Source organism: Hyperolius riggenbachi, chromosome 2 (genome assembly GCF_040937935.1).
Source record: "Hyperolius riggenbachi isolate aHypRig1 chromosome 2, aHypRig1.pri, whole genome shotgun sequence".
In the NCBI taxonomy this organism is placed as follows: Eukaryota; Metazoa; Chordata; class Amphibia; order Anura; family Hyperoliidae; genus Hyperolius; species Hyperolius riggenbachi.
This window is the reverse complement of record NC_090647.1, coordinates 457,109,630-457,125,935: the sequence shown is the minus strand read 5'-3', so window position 1 is coordinate 457,125,935 and position 16,306 is coordinate 457,109,630. Positions and strand designations below refer to the sequence as shown.

At 43.2% G+C, this 16,306-nt stretch overlaps 1 protein-coding gene across 2 annotated transcripts in view; it reads left to right on the top strand.

Annotated features, from left to right (window-relative positions):
• The window catches only part of SMG6 (SMG6 nonsense mediated mRNA decay factor), a 444,365-nt gene that overhangs the window by 168,170 nt on the left and 259,889 nt on the right, over positions 1-16,306 (top strand). For both annotated transcript variants that reach the window (XM_068270085.1, XM_068270086.1), the window contains 2 exons: positions 2,582-2,722; positions 2,804-2,957. In XM_068270085.1, coding sequence (XP_068126186.1) covers positions 2,582-2,722; positions 2,804-2,957 — 295 coding nt within the window. The remainder of the gene's footprint in view (positions 1-2,581; positions 2,723-2,803; positions 2,958-16,306) is intronic.

Sequence of the window (16,306 nt, the reverse complement as noted above, 5' to 3'; positions counted from 1 at the left end):
CCCAGAGAAAGGGCCCTCTCTGCTGAAAGATGTATAGCACTAATTAGAAATACATAGCATCCGGCCACATGGCAGCTTTCTCCTCACCGCCCGCTTCCTGCTTTCAGACAACGTTGACGACAGTTGGTTTATGTTTTCCATGAGTATAATGTTCTCAGAGAAAGCAGAGAATGTGTCTCAGATCAGTGGGAAGAGCTGATGATTTATTGCTTATCGCTAGCCCAGGTAGATTTAATACCTCTAAAAAAAAAATTGTAACTCGGAGTGTTTAGTATTTTGTAGCCAGTATTGCCCCCACTGTACATATAATGTTGGCACAAGGAAAATCCACATCTAAATGATATATTCTCACACATTTATTTTCTGTTTCATGCAAAATGAACACTAGATCATAAAAGAGATACTCTGGGCGTAAAGATAATGTGGCCTATTTTCAAACTTAGTTAGCATAAGAGATTGTCACTTGGTTTTCTAGAAGATCACCCCTGTGAGATAACCGTAATTATAAATGAGAGATCATTTTTTATACCATGGAGATGAGTGCTTTGTTCATTTTCTTTTAAAACACTCCATCTATTTCCATTGCATCTAGGAAGCACCACTTTTTTGTGGTACTTCCTGGATATGTGGCAATATCAGTAATAACTCGTTTTTTTTTTTTTTATTTGATTTACACATTTAAAAGAAAACTGTGCAGCTACGGCCCTTCCCACCTTGTCCGCACAAAGGTTTTTACACTCTACACTTTTTTCCACGTAGACTGGTATTATCTAGGACTGTTCAGCTCACAAGTGTGGAGCTCCACTGTCTGAACAATACCAGCCTGCATGGTCCTTGACACTGAGGGCCCTTTCACATTGTGGCGGTGCCGAAAATTACTGCACAGCTACCGCAGCCTAATGAAAGTCTATGGTGAAGTTCATACTTCCCTTGTGGTACGCTGCACGCGCCACTTCCTGTTTGGACGGATGTACTAACACAGTTTTCCCTGAAGGCCTGTTTTTGTGGTACGCTTACGCTAATTTGTAGTGTGACACCAACCTCAGAGGTGAGAAGCCCTGACTGGTTTACCCTTCCCAGTGCAATGGAAGAGCCTGACTTGTCCAAGGAAAAATAGCTGATAAAGACATGGTCTGGCTCGTCCAGCAGTTCTAAGGCAGGGTTCTGTTTTTTGCATGCATTGTTCCCATTAAAATTCAGGTCCCTTTGCAAATTTTTCATACTTTGGAACCCTGCATGCAAAAATTCTTACACAAACTCTAATTTTAATGCAAAACACATGTGAAAAACTGTACGTTTTCTGCCAAAAAGTGGGGAAATTGTGGCTTTGCAGAATTACATTATATTTATTTTTTTACATGATTTTGTTTGAAACTTTTATTATACTCCAAATGTATACTAGACCCTTTTGTTGTCCATTGATGTAAGTGCTATTCGCATTTATGAAAGTCGAGAACAAAATTCAATAAAGTGGCCATTTGCCTGATTGCTCCTTTATAATTCAGGCAAAGGCGGATGATGATGATGATGATGATGTATTTCTCATAAATCGAAAGTGATGATCAGTGCTCAATGAGCAGCTAATCACCACTGTCATACTGTAAATGCGATGATTGGCAGATAAGTAGAAAAGTCTCTCTATTCTGGAAGCCATAACGACATTATTTCTGAGTGAGGCCCATTCACACTACAGCGCTTTGCCAGTGATTTCGGCAAAACGCTCAAGCGCTAGCGTTTTTTAAAGTGCTAGTGCAATAATACCCTATGGGCTTGTTCTCACTTGGGCGATTTGCATTAATCGCCGGCTATTAACGCAAATTGCCAAACGCAAACGTGTAGACCACTATTTTCAGACGATTTCCCGGCGATCGCGTTTCTGTGCTATAGAAGCGCTAATTGCGATTGCTAAAAAATCAGCACGTGTGAATGGCGATTTCTTTTTTTTTCACGTTCAGCACAAAAAATCGCCTGAGAAAAGAGCTAGTGTTTAGCAAGTTTGAATGGGGCCTAACTGTAATCACCTCCTTGATCATTAGACCCTACCCCTTAATTAGTACTGGCAGGTAACCTAACTGATGCATGTGTATCTGTGCACGATAAATAGAATTTTCATAGTGCTTATATTTGTAGGCTCTATTTCCATGATATTTTAATATAGATATAAAAACTTGTCTACTCAGCCTGTGTAACCCAATCATCGATTTTAGGAAACTGCAAACATTGTGTCGCTCAATGGTGTAATTCATTTTACCCATAAGGTCCATGAGTTCGAGTGGTGGCTATTCTCATGTACTGTCAACTTATTTGTGTAGAAATTCTATCCTGAGTGAAGTGGGGTGAGATTTCTCTTGTGGTGGGAGAAAACATGTAACATAAACTGCAGAATAGCTAAGCTGTTATTGTCCCAGGGAATCCCAACCAGATCTAATTGTAGTTTGTATGTTCTCCCTGTGTATGTGTCACTTGTTGGTGACAGCCTACTCATGTTTTGGTTTTTGGCATTTATACTATGTAGCCAGTGTGGATGGAAACCCATTAGTCTCTATATTTGATCCAACATATGTTACCTTGTTTCCCACAGGTGGCCATACAGAGGGCTCCCGGTCAGCAGTACTGGACCAGGCTATCTCAATGGGGCTGGCAATGTTCTCACTCCTCGTGACCAGATGCATCCAGCTGCTAAGAAATCAAAGAGCAGAGCTATGCAAATCCATGGCTAAAGGTGAGATGCCCATTACAGCATGATAATATTGTGTATGCTTGAAGAATTGATGGTGGCTGGAGTTTTATTCTCTTTATTCAGCTGGACTAACAGAGGATGATGTAGAAGTGAAGGTGTCGTCTTTGGCACCCGATCTGAAAGAACTCCTGCCCAGCGTGAAGGTGTGGTCAGACTGGATGTTAGGACATCCTGATACATGGAATCCACCCCCGAGTACACTCCTAGCATGCAAAAGGTAAGTGCCTGATACGTACAGAATACACTATATATAGGATCATTATCTTCAAAACACTCTACATAGTGGCATACTTCTATGGCATTATATCTTGTGGCTCAAGGGTGGAAATCCCTAGCAGGGACAGAGGTAAAGCAGAACGTGAACCCGTTTAATGTATCCCTCTGCTCATATTAGCTTATAGTTGTATGGGGATTATTGTGGAATACCGATATAGTGTACCTTTGTAGGAATTTCTAATAAATGGGGATTTTAACTTTAAAATAAAATTGTTGTACTGTTTTAGCCAATAAAATGATGTGCGTAGAAAAAACAAACACACACTATGTAGAACTGTAGTTAAAAAAAATAAAAAATGATTGATCGCTCGGTACTAAGATACAGAATGTTGCAGTAAAGTGTGGTTCTCAAGGGGCGTTGTGTGCTTGTAGTGCCAGCTTCTGGCTCCAATCCCTCCATCACTGAAATCATTAGTGACCACTGTAAACTAGATTTTGTCTTAGGGCTGCAGTCCTTGGCAGACTCCCTACAGGACAGATTGTATTTAATAAAAAATAGGGTTAGTGTGGGTGTTACACATAACTGCATTTGGTATCAACTGTTCAACTAGGTCTTGGTATTTTAGACAAGAGGAGACACATGATGGGGGAGGAAATATGGGGGGACACAGTAGGACACGCAGTGGCGTAGCTAAGGAGCTTTGGGCTCCAGTGCAGGTTTTACATTGGGCCCCCCAGGCATTCTATAAATGACAATTCATTAGGCGCAACAAAACATGCAAAGGACTTTCACAGTATACGAAGTGTAAAGAGTGGAGGGGATCAATTTAATAATGATTACCACTATTCAAAGCATATATAGAAGTGATCATTACCAGCATGGCACCATTAAAAAACGAATACTTCAGTTGAGGATGGGCCCCTCTGGTCCAAGGGCCCCGGTGCGGTCGCAATTTCTTCATCCCCTAATGCTACACCACCGAGGTTATATGAGATACAATGGGGGCACAGTAATTGGGGAGAACATCTACATGACGCTCCTACGGCATGGACGCACAAGGTTTAGTTCTTTTTTTACCCTTGATTTCGCCCTCTAAACCTAGGTAGGTGCATCTTATAATCCGTGATTGCTTTTTAAGATCTGCATATTGTTCACATCCACAGACTGATTCCATTTACTTAGTAAAAATATAGTTTATGAAGTAGAAAGATGCTAGCCATATGGGTGATCTGGATCTGTATACGGAATACATTAACTGCATTATATTTGTGTGAAACCGGGCAAACCCAGGATTTTCAACGGGGGGGGGGGGGGGGAATGGGGATTCCTGAAAGATCTCCTTCAGCCACGCATGGTAAAGTATAAAAATATAGTAGGGCATCATGCCGGGTACACATAATGCAATTTCCCGTCGGATCTGACAATTATTTCCTAAATGTCCGATCTGCTCACGATCGACAACGGGATCAATCAGTTTGGTCACAGATAGGAATGAGGACAGCCGACATGGTAATGAAGGGGAAATTGAAGCATTCACCCAGCAGGACACAAGACTGTGCTTAATCTTGACTCTAAGTTCCCCAGAGCTGCGCCATGCTCTGTGCACAGGCTGCTGCTCCGTGCTCTGTGCACAGGCTGCTGCTCCGTGCTCTGTGCACAGGCTGCTGCTCCATGCTCTGTACACAGGCTGCTGCGCCATGCTCTGTACACAGGCTGCTGCGCCATGCTCTGTACACAGGCTGCTGCGCCATGCTCTGTACACAGGCTGCTGCTCCATGCTCTGTACACAGGCTGCTGCTCCATGCTCTGTGCACAGGCTGCTGCTCCATGCTCTGTGCACAGGCTGCTGCTCCATGCTCTGTGCACAGGCTGCTGCTCCATGCTCTGTGCACAGGCTGCTGCTCCATGCTCTGTGCACAGGCTGCTGCTCCATGCTCTGTGCACAGGCTGCTGCTCCATGCTCTGTGCACAGGCTGCTGCTCCATGCTCTGTGCACACGCTGCTGCTCCATCCAAAGTCAACTGTAGCAGCATAGGCAAATGCAGGGGGGGGGGATTGCAGCTGCCCAGAATCCCCCCTCAGACCAGGGCTGGTGCAGTGTCTGGGGACACCAAAATATCTGCAGGTATTCTGCAGCTCACAGCACTGCCACCTTTCTTTCCCTGCTACAGTTGACTTTGGATGGAGTAGCAGTGTGTGTACAGAGCATGGAGCAGCAGCCTGTGTACAGAGCATGGAGCAGCAGCCTGTGTACAGAGCACGGAGCAGCAGCCTGTGTACAGAGCACGGAGCAGCAGCCTGTGCACAGAGCACGGAGCAGCAGCCTGTGCACAGAGCACGGAGCAGCAGCCTGTGCACAGAGCACGGAGCAGCAGCCTGTGCACAGAGCACGGAGCAGCAGCCTGTGCACAGAGCATGGCGCAGCTCTGGGGAACTTAACAGAGTCAAGATTGAGCACAGCCTTGTGCTCCTGCTGGGTGAATGCTTCAATTTCCCCTTCATTACCATGTCGGTTGTCCTCATTCCTATCTGTGTCCAAACTGCTCCTGATCGATCCCGTTGTCGATCGGAAGCAGATCGGACATTTAGGAAATTGTCATATCCAACGGGAAATTGCAGTGCCCGGCATGAAGCCCTACTATATTTTTATACTTTCCCATGCGTGGCTGAAGGAGACGTTTCAGTAATCCCCATTCCCCCCCCCCCCCCCCCCCCCCTTGAAAATCTTGGGTTTGCCCGGTTTCACACAAATATAATGCAGTTAATGTATTCCGTATACAGATTCAGATCACCCATATGGTCGGTAAGAAATAATTCACTAGTACAGTCCATAGAACTACCGGACTCGATTTCAAGCATAGGTTGTCAGGGTTTCTCAACTCTGTTCTCAAGTACGGTACCCCCAACAGCGCATGTTTTGTGGAAGTGTGGATGAGCCCTGCTGAGACTCTAATTACCTCACCTTTGAATTATTGTAATACACATACTGTTGGGGGTACTTGAGGACTGAGTTGAGTTGTGGGACGGACAATAAAAACCGGTTAGTTCTGTGAAATCATAATCAAAATAGACCGCATAATAATCGGCAATAACCATGTGTGTCTGAGAAACTGGGTATACCATGGAAACACAGGAAGATGTGTCAGCACTACATTTTTGTGACGCTCCAATGAATCTATAGATTATAGTCAAGTTAACCATTTTTACCCGTTTCCTCAGGTGAAACAGTTTGTTTGAGAAAAGTATATTTTGTATAATAACAAAAATGAATAAGTGAATTAGTTAATGAAAAGCATCAGGGAATGCAATAAATAATGTACACACAATTCAGGTTCGTTTTATAAATGGATACATGTTAGGGGGTACTTGAGAGAATTTTTCATTACTAGGGTGTGTTTGGCAAGCTCAGGCTTTCATATTGAGAAAACGATGGTTTAGCTCCCTTTCCTGTACAGCAGAATACAATCTGAGAGTGGCAGGTCATGGTCTGTCACTCAGGCACACTGTGTTGTCTAGCTCATTGCTGTCCACTACCAGTTTAAGGAGCTGGATAGTTAAGGTACTCCTAGCTCTGGAAGTAAAACGTTTTCAAACAAGATTTTAGACAAAACACATGAAGCCATGTACACCTTTGGTGTACATAAAACACAGGGGTACACTAACGCTTGAAATTTATAATGACACGCCGTCTATGTAATGAGATTCGCAAGAGCCCAGTTCCGCCCCTGGAAGACACACACACACACACACACACACACACACACACACACACACACACACACACACACACACACACACACACACACACACGTGCCCCACTCCCTCCTCTCTCCCACTCCAGTATGGTAGCCAGATGTGCCCCACTCCCTCCCACTCCACTATGGTAGCCAGATGGGCCCCACTCCCTCCCACTCCACTATGGTAGCCAGATGGGCCCCACTCCCTCCCACTCCACTATGGTAGCCAGATGGGCCCCACTCCCTCCCACCCCAGTATGGTAGCCAGATGGGCCCCACTCCCTCCCACCCCAGTATGGTAGCCAGATGGGCCCCACTCCCTCCCACTCCAGTATGGTAGCCAGATGTGCCCCACTCCCTCCCACCCCAGTATGGTAGCCAGATGTGCTGGATTATGCATTATGGAGCACAGCGAGGAGGATTACATGCAGCACACACTCTCCCCTCCTACAGGTTCCAGGCACTGGAATCCAAACATAGAAGCAGGAAGTACAAAGCAGTGGTGGTGCAGAGAAGACAGACGAGACGCACATCACTTGGGACTTGTAGGACGAGCGTGTGTTTGCTGCCTGTAAACCTCCCTGCTGCGCTCCATTCAGAGTTGGGGCAGAGATACGTCTGGGGGTGGAGTTACGCTACGGCCCCGTTTCAATGCTGCAGCAAGAGCACACACACACACACACACACCCCACACCCGGTATTTGCAGAGGCCTGGCTGTAACATCACCAGGGGTTTTGAAGAGGGGTGTGGCAGAGGTGGGAGGGCTTGTGGCTGGCAATAAGTCCAGTCAAGTATCAGGAATTCACTGGAGCTCAGTTAGGCCCCGTTTACACTTAATCAGTTGCTCTCAGTTATAACTGAAAGGACAACTGATTTTCAAAGTAATGCCCATGTTTTCCTATGGCACATTTTACACGTGTTTTAACTGAAATCTTTTTCACAATGCACTGCTATGGAGGAGGAAAAAAAATGCGTACCAACTGAGTGTAAACGGGGCCTTACGGTTACTAGCCGTGTTACTGGCAGAGGCCTGCGCTGCTGAGATGGCAAAGCTCTGTTGTATATAGTCTTGCCATCACTTTGCTGTCATATGATCCCCTGAAGCATTGCAGTAAAAAGGATCAGAAGCCAAAACTAAAAGATCTAATTTTTAGTTGGCATACTGTTACCCAAATAAAAAGTATATTGATTCAACCAATAATAAAAAGAAAAAATAAACGTGCCCTTTTATAGTTTTCGGTAAAAGTGCTGCCCAAAGTCTACGGAAAAGGAGTATTGTCTTACAATTGTATCCTGGCAGTGTGATCACAGAGATTTTCAGTATGCAGTTTGGGAAATGACAGTTGCCTAAGTTGCCTCTTTTCTCTACCCAAGCCATATACTATAGTGCTAGGCACACCTTCTTCACCACCTTGTCAAGCAAAACCCTCAAAACCCAAGTCTGTTTATTTTCCCTTTAAAGAAAACCTGAACTGAAAATTAAAATTAAAAATAAGCATACACAAGTCATACTTACCTTCCATGTAGTCTACTCCTCAGTGTCTTTCTCCTCTCCCGCGTCCTGTTTGTTCACTGTGATCAAGGGAATTTTCCGTCCTCCATTTTGAAAATGGCCATTACCCATAACAGCTTTCTGGTCAGCACACAGTTAAACTGTAACATCGCCCACTTGAGCCATAGGGAAACATGGACATTACCTGGTACATCAGTTTTCCTCTCAGCTATAACTGATAGCAACTGATATTTTACTGACAGCAACTGATATATTTCAGATCTGACAAAATGTTGTCAGAACTGGAAGGGATTATTGTCAGAATAAAATGGTGAGCTTCTGAGAGAAACTGATGGCGAGGTAACTATGCAATGTTCATTTGAAGTTACCTCATGTGTTCATTTTAAATATTTTTACTCAGTACAGGGTCTCTTTAATCACTGGACTTTTTATTGCAGAGTGACGTACCAGTAGTTCTGACTGCAGGTTTGTTTTAAAATTACACTAAAATGAACTTTAAAAATAAAAAATGTTGTCAGCTGCCTCTGTCACTTGGGCATTTAGTTGGGACAGGTGACAGATAGGCCAAATCTAAATTCTAGAGGCTTTGAGGAGTAAAAAAAAATCGTTGGATATGCAGATTACAGGTTAACAGGAATCAGGCATATGTAGGGACCAATCAGATTTGGGAATTAAAGGACAACTGTAATGAGAGGGATATGAAGGCTGCCATATGTATTTCCTTTTAAACAATACCAGTTGCCTGCTATCTTGCTGATCCTCTGCCTCTAAATACGTTTAGCCATAGACCATGAACAAGCATGCAGCATATCATGTGTTTCTGACATTAGTGACAAGATTAGCTGCATGCTTGTTTCTGGTGTGATTCAGATACTACTGCAGCCAACTAGATCAGCAGGGCTGCTGGGCAACTGGTATTGTTTAAAAGGAAAAATATGGCGGCCTACATATACATCTCACTACAGTTGACCTTTAATGCTCCATACACACACTATATGAAACTTGGCCAAGGTAGCTGATAACTACTTCTGCCAAGAATCCAGCATGTCTGCAGCAGCCCCCAACTGTTTCTGGCTGCTCAACTCAGCGGCCTTTCTCCACACTACACCGCTCGTTAACCCCCTTCTAATGTAACTGTCGGGCATAAAATCAAAAATCAATTCTTTATTTTTATCTGGTAGACCAGTAATAAGGATGCTAACCAGGCAATCCAAAAGTTCAAATCACTATCACTGTTCTTGTTGGTAAATGATCATTCCCCAGTTCACCTGACTCTTATTTGGTACATCTGCCGCACAAAGGAAGTTGCAGGGCATGCTGGGTTGTCATTTTTTGCTTCGCTACTTTCCCTTCAGACTTAACTAATGTAACCTGATTGGCTGAAGGCTCTTCCCTCCTGTTTTCCCCTCCCACACCTCTGTTACTCTCTGATTGGCCAATATTTCTCATGCTGAGACAATTCACTTTCTATAGTGGAGGGCGGGCAATGCATACACAATCAGACAGAGGAGAGTAAGGGAGGAAATGACATCAGGATTGGCTTCAAAATAGCCACAGTTAAAATGGGAAATGCTAAGAAGGATTTTTTTTTTACTGTAGAAAAATTACTAAAACCAAAATGAGGACAGTACAATACATATGTTACGTAAGTAGAGCAAGTATTTATCTACTTATATGTGTTTTTTTCTGAGATAGTATGGCTGACAACTCCTCTTTCATATAAGAACAAACACATCACTAGCCTGCAGGCTAGCAGCTCTTCTGTACAGCTTTGGCCCTGCTGTGTCACCTGAGGGACAGAGTACCGATCTCTGCTGGGCGACGTGCCTCGTGCATGTGTACAAGGCTTTAGATCCGTTCCGTTGTTGTTCCCTGCAGTCTGGTTATACATCACAAAATATTTTTCATACATTATTCTAAATGATACCAGGCTTTCTATGCGCAAAGACAGCCACACGCACAGCTCGGCCTTCCTGGAAGTAAAGTGGATATTGCATTGGTTTTTTTACTGATTCGAACAGCTGATGCTCCTTCAGTATTGTCATTCATTTTGCTGTTTACAGCTAATTGCACATGCGACAAAATGGGAATTCCTGGGGTCTGTTTCTTACACAACACTAAAGAGTACATATTTTTGGGGACAACACTACTACTTGACTGTCCGCAGGCTGATTACTGAAGTGCAAATATCATCTTTCGGGACAGTAAATTCTAAAAAGTCCTGTTTACCACCACTAATTGTTGTAGCAGTGTTTTAACTGGCATCTGATTATCAGTCAGTTAATTTATTTATCTCATTACTGCCTGGGGGTTTAGAAATTAGCATATGCCTATTTTCTGGTCATTATTGGGTATAACTCTTGGGGAAAGTATTTGCCCCATACAACGAGGTAGCATTATGGGAGACGAGGACTTTCAGTTAAAGTGAACCTCCAGACTAAAAATCTACTCTGCAATACTGAAAAGGCTTGGTGTTTCTTTAACAGTTTCACAGCATCAGAACTTTGGTTTTTCTTACCTAAGCCTCATTTTTAGCTGCACAGAAGCTAAGCTTTACCTCATCAAATAAATCTGCTCAGGCATTTATCCCCTCATGCTATGCAAAGCATGATGGGATTTCTGATGTTGTTCTCCTTCTGCTGTTTTGGCGCAAATTTGTTTGTTTTTTACTTTGAATTTGAAATTTGAAGCCTAGCACGCGCAACTGGGAGGGGTGATCAGAACACAGGACAGTTGGAACTATGTCTCATGCTTTGCAGGGGAAAAGATTAGACTGCTACACTCACGTGTGCACACAGATGGGAGCAGGAAAATCAACGCCAAAAGTCCATAAGTTTCCAAGGAAGTCCCGCTACACCAAGAGGTAGGGTAAAATAGAAAATCTTTATTATAAATCCATCTTAATCCATCATCATCATCAGTGTACAGATAAAAAAAGCTCACGCGTGAGTCTCATGCTTCCTGTCACCTCCTTTCAACCAAAAAGATGTCTGCCCCATGAAATCACAAACATTTGCCTGTTCTTTTAAAATGGTGGGTAAGAGATTATATTACATCTATTTTAATTAACATAACTAATGTAACTTAATGACAGTATGTTTGTTTAGGCTGAAGTTCCCCTTTAAGGGCTGGTGCAGACAGGCATGTAAATGTTGAGTTTTCCACGGGCGATAAAAGCGTTGTTTGAAAGGGATCATCAACTTCCATTCCAATCTAATTAATAAATTCAGTTTTTAAACAACGGTGATAGCTTTTTGCATTGTTCGCGTAAACACTGCTGTAGATCTTGAGGAACTGTAGTGAAAATAACATAATGAATAAAATTGCTTATGGTTCACAATATTAATTTAGAGATTTAGTCAGTGTTTGCCCATTGTACAATCTTTCCTCTCCCTGATTTACACTGTGAAATTTATCTTAAGTTCTGCCAGGTGATCTGTACAGAATGTTCATTTACTGAAAGTTCTATGCACAGGAGGAGATATCGCTTGCTTGGCAGTTGGAAAAATGTCATTTCCCACAATGCAACAAGGTTCACAGACAGCAAACTGTCAGGACCATGGTCATGACGTCACACCACAATATTGGCTGCACAGACCCTCCTTATGATCTATATGAGAAAAGGTAAAGATTTCTCATGGGAAAGGGGATATCGGCTACTAATTGGGATGAGGTTGAATCCTGGGTTAAAGTTCCTATTTAAACCCTTGTCTTAGATGCTACATGTAGCATCCCGCTCTGGCTGTGTTCGGCGTTTACGCAGCCTCCTTGGGGCTGAAAACGCAACTCCACAATGAAACGGTGGGAACCACTGCCGAGCGCTTTTCTGCTTGGTAGTGGGAAATAATTTAGCATCGGCTAAACAAGTCGACACCAACACTTAGTGAGTGGTGTCCCCGTGGTCACCTCCCACTTTTTTCTAAGTCGAGGTCACTTAGCAGTAATAAGGCAAGTAATATCGCTCTTCCCGTGTCATGTAAAAGACTCACCGCTGCTTGTCCTTATTGTAATTTCTTATGATATCAAATATTTTCCCCCCCTTTCTTTGATTTGCTTCCCCAGCGCCTCCTGCTCAGAGTGCATCAGGATTGTACTAGCAATGTTGGCTTGGCAGATGCTTTGAACTGACCTCACAGTTCATTGCTATAAAGAAAAATGATGTACCCAGGGAGCAGTGCTGAGGGAAATATTTCGGGGGGAAGGTAGATTTTTATTTTCTCTTACCGCACAGATTCCAAAAATCTGTTTCAGCGCATTCAGATCGGTTTTTAATGGCCTATTAATTATTTAACCTTTTGTCGTCCACACAGTGTGTCAATTGCTTGTTGATCCTAGACGACATGCAGCGACTTCTTTCATTTAAAATAAAAAAATACTGTTTTGTTGCAAATTGGAACCCTAATAGACCTTTTGGCGCTATATGCGTAAAAATGTTTAAATAAGCAACTTTAGCATCGCATCTCCATAAGTATGTAGCCTGGAATTCCAGTCCGCTGATTGATGCTTATTTACTTTTGGTGGTTGGGTGGGCACCATTTAAAGTGTAACGAAAAGAAATCTCTATTGTTCTCCAAAAATGTGTTCAGCAGCGCAGCTCATAACAAAGCAGCAGAAGGGAAGATATGAGCTCTGACATACGGCGAAGAGAGCAGGAGGGCTGCCAGCATCCCGCCCGCCTTATGCCGTGACGCTGTGTTCTCTGATTCCTTCATCCGTTGCTCTCAGAAACCGGAATAGTCGGGGGACTTTTGAGAACTATCAAGCTCTCTGCAGCTGCGGCGCTTGGTTTATTGCTCTCAGCTGGCACTTGAACCCCGGTCTCTGGCTTTGGAGTGTTTCCCAGCTCCGATCCCTGGAGCTTTCTCTACAGCTGTGTGACACCGTGCTGACCCTGAGTGAGGATAGGAAAATAGAAGCCATGCCAAGCCAGAGTTTCTTTTTCATTTGGAGTCTGGCTGCCTGCCCATGACCAGGGTTACATAATGGGAAACACAGGCAGGGCTGCGGGGCCAGCGCTGCACCAGTCAGCCTGGGGCTCCATCCTGCCATGCCATATACATCTTGTGTGTGTGCACGCCGATTGCCGTGCGGAGGTCTCCCGCTTCTGTTTGTTTTTATTTCTAGATCTCCTTTCCTGTGCCTCACCCCTAATGTCCTGCATGGAGCTGAGGGGGGTGTAGAGGGACAGGTATGAGAGGACAGATGGGCACAGCTACAAGAAGATGTCCGGTGTCTATAGGTCATGGGGGCACAAGTGGGGTCTTTTTTTCATCTCTTGGCTTCATAACTTTGGTGGTCTAGGGACAGTATTTAACAAGGAGCCATGAGGCTTTCAGCCCTGTGTTAGTAATGAAAACCATTCGCTCAGATTATTGGTACAGGATAGAAATTGTATTTAGACGGGGTCAACTCCTGTTACATCTTTCCACTGGTGCAGAAAAAAATATTCCCAGAGATGGATAGACTGCACATGTGAAGTTCGTTGCTAAATTATCATGTTTTTGATATTCTGCAGCCCAGCAGCTGCACTTTTCACTTATTTTTTCATCCGTTCAATAGTCCACTGGGAATAAAGGGTTAATGATCACTTTAACAGAAGTTAACCCTCTCTGAACTGTTCTACATTCTATCTTTAGAAGCAACACGGGCAATTCTGGAAGTAGCGTATTAGCTCATTGCTGAGGTGACTACAAGGATAGGCTCCATAATGTAGACAGGGTGTACGTGCCGTCCCTGTCACCTGAGACGGGGAATTAATGGGACCTGTGCCCTGCAGACATCACCCTAAGATGCTCACGTATTGACCTTGCTGTGTGCAGTGTTTGTGACACAGCCTTCTCCATGGTAACGGCAGCTGGTGATGTCACACAGAGGGGATTATGAAGGAAGGGTTTGGTTGTGGAAGGAAAAGCTGCTGCTTTAGAACAAAACATTTCCAGGGTACCGGGGGTTTAGGCCAAATTCTTTCCAGAGCTTCATTATCTTTGTAGTGCCCACAGGGGGTTGCGCTATTAATAGTAAGGTCACTGGCGCTGTGTTGCTGGACTGGGAGCTGTGCTGTGCTGCCACAATTCTAAATTCATTCTTATTATTAGATTGGCATTCCAAAACCTCGACAAAGTACTTTTCACATCTCTGAAGCATTTCTGCAGGAGTGATGGATATCTGTCCATGTCTGTGCTTATGCTGGCTTGTGTGGCATAACTTCCATACAAAGGTCTTATTATCCTTCGTAGTGATTCATACAGATTGCGACAAATAACAAAATTGGCCAGAAGAGCTTACAGCAAAGGTAGAAGGGATGAGTATGAAAGATAAGGCTGTCTTTTTTTGTTGGACCAAAGTTGAAACTTCTTCTTTGGTGCAATGAAAATAGATTAATAATGGCACCAGTTTTATTTTGCCATCTATTGCATACGCTTTCTGTGAATAAGTGATGACCCTTAAAGTGACTCTGTAACAAAAATTACAACGTTTTTTTCTACCATCCTACAAGTTCCTAAACCTATTCTAATCTGTTCTGGCTCACTGCAGCACTTTGTACTATCACGGTCTCTGTAATAAATCAATGTATCTTTCCCCTGTCAGACTTGTCGGCCTGTGTCTGGAAGGTTGCCAACTCTTCCGTGCTGGTCTGTTCCTCTATGCACACTCCAGTGTGTGTTTTATTTACATAAGCCAGCAGCTTCTCTGCTATCTTATCAGTGATAGAAGAGAGCTGGATAAAAATCCTCCTCTGTTAGGCTGTGAAAGTAGCTGGCTGACACATACTGAGGAATTACAAACACAGGCACAGGCAGAGCTGTCTGCAGGAAGCCTGTCACTTCAGTGCATGAGAGAAGAAGGGGACAGAAGGTAAACACACATGATCTTTTGAGATTCAAAAGGAAAGCTGTATACAGCCTGCTTGTGTATGGATGTATTTTCTATGTGTGGACATATTGTACATCAATCTACTTCCTGTTTTGGTGGCCATTTTGTTTGTTTATAAACAAACTTTTTAGAACTGTTTTTGACTACTTTTAATGCAGCGGGGAGCGGCGAAATTGTGACAGAGGGTAATAGATGTCCCCTAACACACTGGTATGTTTACTTTTGTGCGATTTTAACAATACAGATTCTCTTTAAAGAAGAACTCCAGGATTTGTCGACTCAAAGTGCTCATTTCCACTAGGTGCGCTTTCAGCTGCTTTCTCGATTGCACACCGTTTCTTGATCACAAGGATGCCCATTGTAAAATGTAAAACATGACCTGTCATTTACACTACACTTCTCCAGTTTTCACTGAGGTTAAAATGCACTGCATGTTGTGTCTCTGTGCAGTCTGCATTTGATTCCCATTCAGTGCCACTGAATGAGACTTGCAAGTGCACAGAAAACATGATACAATGCACAGGAAAATCATTGCACTTTTCTATGCAGCCATTTTTAGTGGACACTGCATTCTCTCAAATATATTAATTATTGCAAAAAATACAGTCCATACATTTTTTTAAAGTTTTTAAAGAAGTGGGAAATCTTTAGGAACATTTGAAAGGATTTTATTTTTGTGTGTTCCTATTGAAGAGGTCTCCCTTCACTTCCTATCTCTGGGGGTATCTTGAGACTTTGCAGACTTAATATGAAAATTAAACTTGTATCACAGTAATATATTCAGTCTACACACGCTTAAAAGTAATAAGCAATATTTTATTCTACTTTACTTCGTACATCTAAAAAATTCCCCAATAGGATAAAACTTATCACACACTTCATCCAATCCACTCCACCCACATATGTCCTAACAGAAGGGCCCTTCTCCCTATATTGATTCTCTATGTGTGCACACAAAAAATAAAAAATATATAAATAGCAAAAAAGTGTATAAAAAAGTTCTCACATCGGTGGGGGTTCTGTTAGTAATCATGCAGATTAGTACACATGCAGATTATTCGTGGTTAGACAGTATCCATCAGCGTTCATAGGATAAATTCCTTAAACACTCAGAGTTCCAACTTACGGTTCCATGGAGTCACTGCCCACAGTGTGTTTCCACCTTAGATACCGCTTTCAGTCTCCCCAAATCTTCCTGGCGGTCTTAATTACCGCCACAGGGTCT